Raw genomic sequence first — 12,867 nt, forward strand, 5'->3', positions numbered from 1 at the left:
AGCTGGGGCTTTTCCTAGTGCCTCATGACTCAGTTTCCTCATCTGGCAATTGGACAGGACAGCACGTCCCTTGCCTGCATCATAGAGCTAGTGGAAAAATCAGTAAAATGCTACAGACAATTCTCCCAAGTCTAAGCGCCAGACAAGTTTATTAATGCTGCTTCTCAGCTGCACGTCCCCACCCCGTCTTAAATGACCCAAGAAGGCCAAGAGCATACGTGGCCTTTAGGTCAGAGCTTTTCACCTTGGGAACCGGGGACAGGTTCAGGGGGTCCTAGAACCTTCTATGATTGAGTGTAAAACTGAGTGGCAAGGTGCACAGTCTGAAGAAGCCATTTGGATCCCCTGAAGCTAACAGCTATGGACTGCAGTGGGCCCCTGAATCCCCCTCCCACACCTGTGGCCCGTGACCGTCAAGATGGCAGTCCTGAAAAAGGCAGCACAATGGCACCAGGGGTTAGCAACCCAAAGGGCCGTGGTCGGTCCCCCGCAGGGGTTTTCCACATTTGCTGAGTAATTGAGCATGCTTCATCTGGCTGATTTCCCTCTGCCTACAGGAGGCGGGGCAGGGGCGACCTAGCGTTCACTCCATACCAGCAGCTTCACCTACAGCATCTCCACGAACCCTCACCATCCCGCCGGGATGTAGTTTTTGTTCTGCCTTAAAAATGCAACCACTGGACTGGGAAGAGTGGTGACTTGCCTAGGGAGGGTGGGAGCTGGGATTTGGCCCCAGGCATTTGTGATGTGATATGACCTGCTGTCACAGGTCAAACAGGGGAAGAAGGGGACTCAGAGTCATGTGGTGGTGATGCTAAACAATGGAAAACTCACCGTCTTATTTTAGTAAAAGGCTTCAAGCGGATTGGTGTCCTCGGTGTCCTGCACGTGTTCCTCCTAAGTCCATACTCCGGTCAGCTGCCAGGCTGCCCCCTCCCTCCAACCCCTTCCCCAAGGTCCAGCCGGCTTCCAGCAGCAGCCCCTGAGCTGAGTTCCCAGAAGCTCACCTTTTCTCTGCGCAGGCAGCCCACCTGGGTCTTTATGCCCAACCCTTCACTCCACGCTGCAAGGTGGCAGCTCCCGATAGCAGGTGGGACACTCCCCCTAGAGGACGACTTGACATCAAGAAGACTCCCTTGAAGGAGCCCCCTCAGATTCTTTATGAATGTGTCCCCTTCTGGGGTTGGGGAGACAGGATAATCTATCTATAGCGTCCGGGGAGGAAAAAGCTTCAGTGCAAGAAACTGAATTAAGTTTCATTTATTCTAGGGCAAACTCAAAAGGGTTTTTTTTTGTTTTGTTTTCTTTTTTAGCAAATCCTAGCACATTATTAACAAAAAAATCTGTACATTTGCCATGATACACTTGAAAGTGAAACAAATAAGATATAAATACAGATATGGATGTAACATGAAAAGCCCCCAAAAAACAAAAACAAAACCCAAAAAACCCAACCTGGGGGTGTGGGGACCATGCGTGTGAACACAGCGCCGACAAAATGATTATGGTGGCTGAGAGTTTTCCGAGCGTTGTTTTCATTTCCAAACATCATTGTTAGCAAAGTCCTGGTGGGATTCTACAAAGTTCTTATTTGCTGTTAACGTGTAGTATTATGCTTGATAAATAAAGGGCGGCAGGGAAAGAAAAAGACTGATGAGACCAGAATCGGTTGCATCACCTGCACAGGGGAGAAGCCGGTGGGGGGGCCACAGACAGGCAGTCCCGGGCCGTCCGCGCCGGTCCAGCGAAGCACACACAGTGTACTCGGAGGAAGCTGGTGCCCACCGCAGCCTCAGCCTGCGGGCCGCACCATGGGAAGAAGCGGGAGCCAGGAGGGAAGCCGGCCCCAGCGGGAGAGAGGCTCGGGTGGGCTCTTCGGGGTCCTGGACGGTCCAGTAAACAGGGGCAGCAAACACAGTTTTGCAGTTTTGGGTGCTTTGCTCTGTGTGGTGTTTCAGCCCAAAAGGAGGCCTGCAGGGAGGGAGGGTGAGGCAGCGGCTGCTGTCCGGGCTTCGGAGGGCGGAGTTGGTGCGGCTCCCTCCCTGTGAGGTGGTGGCAGCGGCATGCGAGTCTCCCCGGCCACGCCAGCAGCTTTGACTGAGGCCAAGAGACCTGTCCATGATTGCATCTCTAGGTGGGGAGACTGAATCGGGCAAGTGACATTCAAGGCTAGCCCTTTGTACTAGGAGGACATTCGGCAATGTTCAAGGTTCTTCCCAACTGCAGGCGGCGGGGCCTGGGAGACTGGGGAGTCAGAGATTTCAAGGAGGAAGGCCTTTCCAAACCCATCAGGTGTGAAAGAACTCATAAATAACCTCGCCGGAACGCATGTTTCTAAGATAGAGGAGTGATCAAAAGGTGCCCTGACTCACTTGTCGATTGTAAAAAGGAAATCCCATTAGTGAAATATTAACAAGCGGTATTTATCAATGAAAGTAAGGCCTGGTCCTGCTATGTTCTGAGCCAAAAATAAGTCAATATTCAATCACTTAAAATGCACCCCTGAAGTTCCTTCAACAGCAGCGGTGGGGTACTTCCCTCCATGTGCGAGAGACCCCTACACACACACACACACACACACACACACACACACACACACACGCTTTCTCTCTGTGAAGGCACCCTGGCTTCACTGTTCCTGGACCTTCCTTTTCAGTGCCTAGCTCCAAATTATCAAAAATTCTGAATGAAACTGAGTTTATGTGTGCTACAGTGTCACAACTTCCAACACAAGGCCACAGGACCAGAGCAGGGGAGCGTCTAGGGATGTCCGTGGTGACCCCACATGGTCTCTGTTCTCAGTGGTGCTGGCTGCAGGGGATTCAGCATCGGAACAGTGAACGCCTCATGAAAAAAAATACCAGAGTAGGCATTTTTTGGAGGGAAAAACCAGTTCCATTTGGACAGAGGATAGAAGTCTTTGTAATGGCATCAAGGATTTCCATTTGGCTTTGAGAATTTTACTGAAAATGGATTTAACCAGATTCCAAGTCTAGAGCTCCTTTTACTGGAGCAATCACACCCTTAAGAGAATATTTTCAGAAGGGTAGTTTCTCTGATAACTTCTCACTGGAGAAAAGGAAACAGACTTTAAAACTGGGTTTTAAAGTCTGTTTTTCTGCAATTTGCCAGCCGCTAAATTACTTTATCCTTAAACAAGGATTATTTCAACAGATGAGCAAGGAAGTACTTATATTCATAAAATTAAAAAAAAAAAAAAGATTCTGATACTTGGCTTCTCTGGACTTTTCTTTGCTCTTACTCCTAAATTAAACTGAGAAGGCAAAACTGGGATGACAGAGTCGCTCTTTACCAGAAGGACGGAGAACGCTTCAGAACTGAGCAGCCTCGGCAGAGGCTGCCGGGGAGGAACTGAGATGGCGCTAAATCCGAAGATCCAAACCACCAAGCACCAGGGTCAAGGCGGAGACTGTTAACATGGTGTCTCCCCAAGAGCTGAGGAGCGGAACACACACACACACACACACACACACACACACACACACACACACACACACATACACACACACATCTTCTCTTGTACCTTCCACGCTTCATGAAATGCCACGTTAGGCACCCATGATGGCTGCTACAGATTTACTCTGATTTTTGAGTTTGGATTGAAACAGAAGATTTCAACTGGAAGCTCCGGGTGGGGATAGTGAGAGTGGAGTGTTCGGAGGGGCGGGGAGCCTGTCCTGGAAGGAGCCTGCGGAGGGGGCCCTGGGCCTCCAGTCTAGATCGTGTACAAGCAAAATCCCACGTGGTTGTTACAAGACTCTCTTCAGGCTTTTCTCTCTTTCTTGCCAAGACTGGACTCACATTCTTAGTAGGTCTCACAGTACAACTCAAAGACGTATGACCCTGTCCTGGCGTCACAGGCCGTATCCAGAAGGAAGTAAGCGAGGATGAGAGAGAAGCACAAATTAACATACCCTCCTCCAATGTTATTAACTAAGAGAAAATGCTACTTTCTACCAAGTATTGGCTAGAGAGCTCTGATTTTTTTTGAAACTGCGCCCCACACACATGGTTTTGTGATCTCAGCCAACTGTACAAGACGTGTTCACGTATGGCTCTTTTCTTATTCCATTTGCTTTGTATGAAGATTGTAATACAGGCCTTGCTTCCTTTACATTCAATACCAGTAAGATTCTACACAAAAGCTGAAAGGGACCAAAATACTGATTGTAATAAATATTTGCGGGCCTCCTTGTACTGACTGGGCAGCCGACGAGGGGGAGGGTCGGGGAGGGTCTCTGAGAGGTGCCACCGATTGCTTCTAGGGCTACACGAAGAGACTGTGGTGCTGCATTAGCTGTGTGTGGATACGTCGGAGGAGGAGCTGCTGTTGCTGTTCGTGGTTTGGGCCCTCTTTATATATAAGTTTAGTAGCTTCATCTGCAAAGAGAAGACACAAACGCATTAGCAGGAGGAAAGCAATCAGAGAGCAGACAAAGAAAAAACCCAGGCGATGATAAGAAAGCAGCATGTTATGGGCACCTGCGTGGTTCAGCTGGTTGTCTGCCTTTGGCCTGGATCATAGATCCCAGGTCCTGGATCCCCTGCTTGGGGGGCGGGGAGGTGGTACTCTGCTTCTCTCTCTGCCCCTTCCCCCACTCATGCTCGTGCTCTCTCTCATAAATAAATAAATATCTTAAAAAAAAAAAAAGACGAAAACAGTGTGTTCCATTTACTTAGGGCCTGTGACTCCTGCAGTGCACGTCAGCCGGGGGTAAGGGCCCAGACGTGGAGGTCAGGATCTAGAGAAGAACGAGTGGCAATGGGTTCTCAGGAACAGAATGAAAGGTGCTAACCAGGTGGGCCACAAGGGCTCCAGGGAGACAGGTATGTGAAGGGCAAAGGCACACGTTCCGGGGTGACTGCGGCCAAGGGCCGCACGCAGCTGTCAGGGAAAGCAGGGCACAGGCCCGTGCTCCTTGGGGACAGGGCAGGCTAAACAAGGCTACGGGTCAAGTCTTCTGACCTTCGCACCTTTGCCGAAGCTGCTCCTTTTGCACACACACCTCCTCTCTCCACCCCCATCTCGGCTTCCTCAAGTCCACTGTGGTGCTGTGACCTCTGAGACCAACCCCAAAGGCTACATCTGCCAAGCCTACCCTCATCCGCTCACTGGGATGACCCCAACCCTTTTTCCCAAGTCCTGTGGCGTGGGCACTGCACTCTGCCTCAGCCCATGCCGCCCCGAGCTGCAGTCAGCGAAGCCCTCACTTGCCACTTCCAGCAAGACGAGACCTCCCTGACGCCAATGCTGTGTCATTAAACCACAGCACCTCGGCTGTGCACGGGGTTTCCCAACGCAAGGGGCTTCCATAATTGGATCTCATCTGCTCTTAACACAGGCCCACTAGGACCCTACAAATACGTAAAACAGTGTAAAACATGGTAGGTTCTTAAATGCTTCTTGAAGGCTACTAAGTTAATATGTTATATGGACCATCTCTGTGATCATATGAAGAACAAAAAGAAACAAGTATCTGTGGAAATGGAATGCCCAGAAAAAATGCATGTAACACACAACTTGTAAGACTGAGGGAATTATGGGATATTTCCTATCCACAGCTCTTTACCTGTCTTGCTCTAAACAGGCCACGATGCTGGTCTTCATGGGACCCAGGAGGAGAGGTTCAGTGTGTACTGCACAAGAAAGTGGGCCCCCAGTGACAACCAGGCACCAGGACAGCAACTGTGCGGAGCTCCTAGGGGAGGCTAAGTCTCCCAACATATCACTCAAAGGGAGTCAGCAGTGCATCTGAGGCCCCCTGCTTTTACTCCACAGTCCAGCCCTGGGCTTTCCACACACCAGCACCTGCAGCGCTGCCTTAGCCTTTGTAACTGAGCCAAGTATGGCACAGTTTGCTTTTCTTTCCGTACCCCTTAAAATCTTTTTTTTTTTTTTAAAGATTTTATTTATTTGACAGAGAGAGAGAGAGAGATCACAAGGAGGCAGAGAGGCAGGCAGAGAGAGAGGAGGAAGCAGGCTCCCCGCTGAGCAGAGAGCCCGATGTGGGGCTCAATCCCAGGACCCTGGGATCATGACCTGAGCCGAAGGCAGAGGCTTTAACCCACTGAGCCACCCAGGTGCCCCCGCACCCCTTAAAATCTTAAACATTTTATTTTATTGAAAGATTTTATTTGGGAGAGAGAGATAGAGAATGTGCACGAGTTGTGGAGGCGGGGGAGAGAATCTCAAGCAGACTCCCTGCTGAGTGCAGAGCTGACTAGGGGCTCGATCCTGAGAACCTGAGATCGTGACCCAAGCGGAAACCAACAGCCAGACACCCAACTGACTGAGCCATCCAGGCGCCCTATGAGGGCAGTACCATCGTTTTACACAGGGATTCTAATGTTCTAAGTGATACAGTCATGGCCGACCAGGTTCAAGGGAAACCCTAGTCATCAAACAAAGCGGCAGCCTGAGGCTCAACAGATCCAGCAGAGTTCTAGAACCAACTCCACCATTAACTAGTTGTGTGACTTCAGGCAAAACATTTTCTGAACATCAACTTCCCCTCCTGCAAAATGAGGAAGGAGCTCATAAAGATCCTTCGAGGGGGGCAGCACAGGGGTTCAAATGAAAAGGCTGGGGTTCACTTGCTTCATGAGCTGGTACAAGTTCAAACTGTAGACTGCTATAACCTGAGGGTGTCAGATGTGATCCCCACAGCAACTGCTAAGAAAAAAGCTGCAGAATATACACAGACAGAAACGAGAACAGAAACGTTCCAGTACACAAAGCAAACACAAAAGAAGATAGTAATGCAGAAAAGCAAGGGATAGAAACAGCTCTATAGCATATAGAAAACATATGCCCAGATGACAGAAGTCTCTCCTCCCCAGGAGTTGCTTCCAGTGGAGATGGTGAGACTCTTTCGTGAAAAGAGAGACTGGCAGGATGGGTGAGAAAAACATGGTCCCACTCTATGCTGTCTATAAGAGACTCACTTTAGAGAAGATACAATGAGGCTGAATGTGAAAGGCTGGAAAAAGCCAGCCCACGTGAACCATAATCGAGCATGCAGGGATGGCTGTGCTAATCATATTGGGGAAAATAGACTTTAAATCAAAAAAGTTTACAAGGGACCAAGAAAGTCCTTATATTCCAAGATTCCAAGATACACCAAGTACAGACATTTCAGTGTATAGTAACATGCCAGCAGAATGTCAGAAGAAAACACTGACAGAACTGAAGGGAGAAAGAGTTTTACAGTAACAGTGGGAAACTTCAAGATTCCATTCTTAATAATGGGGAGAGCAACCAGAAGGAAGACAAGGAAACCAAAGACTTGCACACTATGACGAACCAACTGGATCTAACAGACACATCTAGAATATGCTACGCAACAACAGAATACACATCCTTCTCAAGTGCACACGGTCCGTGCTCCAGAATGGGTTGTGTGTCAGGCCACAAATTAGGTCTCAATAGATTTACAAAGACAGATCCCATAGAGAGTGTCTTCTCAGACCACAACTGGATGAAGTGAAAAGTCAGTCAATGGAAAGAAAACAGAAAAATTCACGAATTTGGGGAAATCAAACAACATACTGGTAAACAGCCAATAGGTCAACAAAGAAATCACACGGAAAATTAGAAGAGATCTTGAGACAAATGAAAATGAAAACACAACATACCCAAACTTAAAGGACGCAGCACATGCAGCGCAAAGAAGGAAAGGTACAGCTGCAAATGCTTAGATTAAAACAGAAGGAAGGGGGACGCCTGGGTGGCTCAGTTGATTAAGCGGCTGCCTTCGGCTTGGGTCATGATCCCAGTGTCCTGGGATCGAGTCCCACATCGGGCTCCTTGCTCGGCGGGGAGCCTGCTTCTCTCTCTGCCTCTGCCTACCACTCTGCCTGTCCTCACTCTCTCTCTCTCTGACAAATAAATAAAATCTTTAAAAAAACAAAACAAAACAACAACAGAAGGAAGACCCCAAGGCAATGACCTAACTTTACATCTTAAGGAAGTAGAAAGAGAAGAATAAATTAAGCCGAGAAAGAAGGAAATAATAAAGATTAGGACAGAGATAAAGAAAATAGAAAAACTGAGAAAAATCAATGAAACTAAAAGTGAGTTTTTAGAAAAGATAAACAAAATTAACACATCTTAACTTTAGCTCAGTTACCTAAAAAAAAGGAGACTCAAATTACTAACATCACAAACGAAATGTGGGACATTACAACTAACTCTATAGAAATAAAAAAGATCAGGGCGCCTGGGTGGCTCAGTCAGTTAGGTTTCTGCCTTCGGCTCAGGTCATGCTCTCAGAGTCCTGGGATTGAGTCCTGCGTTGGGCTCCTTGCTCAGCAGGAGTCTGCTTCTCCCTCTGCCTCTCCTTCCACTTGTTCTCTCTTTTTCTTTCTCTCAAATAAATACATAAAATCTTTTTTAAAAAAGATTTTATTTACTTATTTGACAGAGAGAGAGAGATCACAAGTAGATAGGCAGAGAGAGAGGGAGAAGCAGGCTGCCCGCTGAGCAGAGAGCCTGATTCGGGGTTCAATCCCAGGACCCTGGTATCATGACCTGAGCCGAAGGCAGAGGCTTAACCCACTGAGTCACCCAGGTGCCCTAAATACGTAAAATCTTAAAAAAAGAAAGAAGAAGATTGTAAAAGAATGCTACAAATAAACATAGACCAACAAATCAGACAACCCAGGATGAGATGGACACATTCCTCAAAACATCAAGCCTACCAAGACTGAATCATGAAGAAAGAGAAAATGCAAACAGATCTGTAATTAGTGAGGAGATCAAATCAGTAATAAAAAATCTCCTAGGTGGCATCGGCCCTGTGGCAGACATGGAGATGCACCTCTCTGTAAAGATCCTGACGGTAAGGCTGTCATTCTTGAGGTCGAGCCTAGTGACACCCCTGAAAACGTTAAAACTAAAATCCACAAGGAGGGCATCTTGCCCGACCAGCAGCATCTGATTTTTGTGAGCAAACAGCTGGAGGGCGGCTGCACTGTCTCAGACTGCACTATCCAGAAAAAGGCCATCTTGTACTTGGAGATTCACCTGTAGGGTGGTATCATCAAGCCCTTCCTCCTCCGCTGGCCCAGAAATCCAACTGCGACAAGATGATCTGCTCCTAGGGTTCTGCTTGCCTGCACCCCTGCAGTCACCTGCCGCAGCAAGTGTGCCACATCAACAACCTGTGCCCTGAGAAGATCAAATACTGCCCCTCCACCGGCTCTTTTTTTGCCTGCAGAGCCACTCCTTGCCAGAATCCCAAGGCCCTGGGGCTTCCATAAAGTCTCACTTTCATTGACTGGGGCAGTAAAACAAAAACAAAAACATAACAAAAAACTTCTTACAAAGAAAAGCCCTAGAACAGATTGCTTCACTAGTAAATTCTACTAAACATTTAGCAAACTAACTCCAACCCTTTTCAAATTCTTCCGTGAAATCGAAGATTAAGGAGCCCTTTCAAACTCATGCTATCAGGTCAGCATTGTCCTGATGCCAAAGCCAGATGAAGATAAGAACAGAAAACTATAAGTCAGTACCTCTTACAAACACTGATGTAAAAGTCCTCAAGAAGAATCTAGCAAACTGAATTCAACAGCATATTAAAAAGAGTATATACCACGGTCAAGTGGAATTTGTTCCTGAAATTCAATGATAGATAAACATATGAAAATCTAATCAATATAATTAACAGAATGAAGGGGAAAAAACACATAATCATTTCAATTGATGATAACTAAATTCAACATCCTTTGATAATAAAATTACTCAACAAACTAGGAACAGAAGGAAACTAACATATCAAAAGTTACATATGGGGAGCCCACGGTGAACATTATGTTCAATGGTAAAAGACTAAAAGTGTTTCTTTGAAGATCAGGAACAAAGCAAGGTGCTGATACTCCCCACTTCTATTCAATTTGGTACTAGAAGTTCCAGCCAGAGAAATAAGACAAGAAAAAATAAAAGGTCTCCACACTGGAAAGAAGTAAAATAGTTTCTATTCATAGATGATGAAGATCTTACGTGTAGAAAACCCTAATGATTCTCCCTAAAAACCCTGCAAAGACTAATACATTTAGCAAAGTCATAAGATATAAAATCACCAGTTAATGAAGAAAGGGTTGTCTTTCCAACAAATGGTGCCACGGAAACTGGATATCCACATGCAAAGGAATGAAACTGAAGCATTACCTAATATCACATAAAAATTAATTCAAAATGGACCAGAGAACCTGCATGTGTGAGTTAAATTATAAAACTCTTAGAAGAAAACACAGGGCAAAAGCTTCATATTAAAAAATTTATGCATTGAAAGATAAGGATTAATATCTAAAATATACAGAGAACTGCTAAAGCCTAAGAATTAAAAAAAAAAAAAAATTCAAAATGGACAAAGGACTTGAGTAGATATTTCTCCAAAGAAGATACACCAAGCAGCCAACACAGGACCACCAGCCACTGGGATGGCCACCATCAAAAAAGAGAAAAGAACAAATGCTGGTTAGTATGTGGAGAAACTATAGCCTGTCAGTGCTATTCTTGGGACTGTGAAAGGGCACAACCACCGTGGAAAAGTTATTCTAGGATTTAGCGATTCCAGTCCTGCAGGATAACCCAAAAGAACTGAAAGTCAGGTTGCAAAGACTGATTTTTATACATACATTCATAGCAGCATGACTCCCAACAGCCACAAGTGGAAAGAACAAGTGTCCATTGCCAAAAAATGGATAAGCAGGCTGTTGTATGTACGTATAATTGAAAATTATTCAGCCTCAAAAGGGAAGGACGTTCTGGCAAATACTACCACAAAGGATGAACCTCAAGGACGTTATTCTAAGTGAAATATGCCAGTCACAGAAAGACAAATGATTCCACTTCCATGAAGCACCTGAGCAGTCAAATTCAGAGAGACTAAATAGAACAGTGGTGGCCAGGGGCTGCGAGGAGGTAATAATGAGGAATTACTATTAATGTGTACAGAGTTTTGGTTTTACAAGATGAAAAAAGTTCTGGAGGTGATGGTCACATAGCACTGTGAATGTACTTATTACCAGTAAACTATAAAAAATGATAAAGATAGCAAATTGTATGTTATGTATATTCTGCCATAATTAAAAAAAAAAAACAGAAAGAGAAAAGAAAGCTTATTCAAGGTCATAGAGCTAGCCAGGAAGTGGGGGGCAGAGACCACAGGCAGGTTGTCTGACCTCAAAGATGCTGTTGCTGCCACAGCGACAGGACACTCTCAAAATGCCCCATATGCATGTCTTCTGCGTCCTTGCCTAGGGCCCTTCTCTACAGAGAAACAGGAATTCTTTTGTTTCTAGTCAAACAGACTTAGCACCATGTCTGTCAGCTACTGATTTTCAGTGGTGGAGACATATACATGAGTCTACAAAAAGAGTTATTCCATCGAGCGACCGTAATAGGATGAACTGGGCCACCAAAGTGGAGTGGCGCGAGGGTTGGCCTCCCTAAGCCCTCTGAGCAGACTCAAGCTGTAACCGGCTCTGGCCCGAGGCCACCATGGAAAGGAGCAGCAGCAGGCCGGCTGCCAGACAGGGATGAGAAAACACCTGCATCTTCTCAATCCATATATATTGGAGAGGTCAAATGAGATGATGGGACAGTTGCCTTACTGAGGAAAATGAAAATTGCTGGACAAAATCTGGGTCTAGTATAACTTGGGGATGATTTTTAAAAGTTGAATTTCCTTTGTGAAAGTTGTCTTCTAGTTCTCACTGCTGGTGACCTTTGTCTCAGTACTCCTCAGATCGTGGCTAGGGTAGGAATCAGTGAAGAGCCTTTTTGTAGGAGAAAAGGAGAGGAGGAAGTGGAAAATGGAATCAGGCAAAGAACCCCTGAAATCACTTATCCACAGCTGCCTCACTCACACCCTCCGACCCCGCTGCTTATTTCTGTCTGCGAGAAGAGTCAAGAGTCTCCCCTGGGATCGGTGGTGCTCGAGTAGGGGGGATTCTGCCCTCCACGGGTGATGTGGCCATGTGCAGACTCCATGGGGATTACCAGTCCGATTACCGATGGTGAGGGTGCTACCGGAAGATACAGAAGGCAGCAGGAGTGCCGCTGATCTTCCTATAATGCCCAGGAGAAGTCCTGACAACAAGGTGGCCCCAAGTTTCAGTGGTGCTGAGGGGCAAATCCTGCTTGGGCAGAGGCAGGCAAGCTGGCCTTGCCACAACTCCGGGGAAGCAAGGCCCTGGCTGTGAGGCTCATCAGCTATGTCGGGAACAGCTCCATGTGGAAAGACACGGGGCCTTACTTGTTGATTCTATCCTTCATAAGGAGTGCGTCAGGCACCTTTAGCTTCATGGTTTTTTATCCAGAACACCGCCAGGGTGTTCTAACTCCATGTTGATGTACTTCCCCCATGGGCAGTCCCTGGAGTAGCCTTGCCACCAGGCCAGAGGCCTGCAAGGCCCAGGAGTTCAAGCTGCCACTCCCGCCAGAGCTTGGGGCATCCACCTGCTCTCAACTGGAAGGCTCTTCAGATTTTGAAACCAATAAGCACTTTAGCCATCCTTGACTACAATGAGCTAATCAGCCTTTTTTGTTCCACATTTGGCCTCTGATTCTAGAAAACTCTGAAAGGAACGTTGAGAGGCAACAGAGTGAGAGAAAGCTGAGCTGTGTGTGTCCTTGGGCAGTTAAATGTGGGATAACTGTCCCTGTCCCACAGGGATGTCGGCCACAAGCTAACGCATCAACACGAGCCAGGTGCAGACAACAGCATCCAGGACCTGCCTTGGCAAGCACCTGGCGAGCGCCTGCTATCGTGACTGCTGATGGCCACGGGGGACCCTGGCTGTGTGGAGGCCAGAGCTGCAGCCAAGCAGATCCACGAT

At 46.9% G+C, this 12,867-nt stretch overlaps 1 protein-coding gene across 16 annotated transcripts in view; it reads right to left on the reverse strand.

Annotated features, from left to right (window-relative positions):
- Positions 1 to 1,245: 1,245 nt before the first annotated feature.
- The window catches only part of CLASP1 (cytoplasmic linker associated protein 1), a 278,451-nt gene continuing 266,829 nt past the window's right edge, over positions 1,246 to 12,867 (reverse strand). For all 16 annotated transcript variants that reach the window (XM_047722647.1, XM_047722646.1, XM_047722641.1 and 13 more), the window contains one exon: positions 1,246 to 4,401. In XM_047722647.1, the coding sequence (XP_047578603.1) occupies positions 4,315 to 4,401 (87 nt within the window). In that variant the 3' untranslated portion in view covers positions 1,246 to 4,314. The remainder of the gene's footprint in view (positions 4,402 to 12,867) is intronic.

The sequence above is a fragment of the Lutra lutra genome, chromosome 3, assembly GCF_902655055.1.
Source record: "Lutra lutra chromosome 3, mLutLut1.2, whole genome shotgun sequence".
Classification (NCBI taxonomy): domain Eukaryota; kingdom Metazoa; phylum Chordata; class Mammalia; order Carnivora; family Mustelidae; genus Lutra; species Lutra lutra.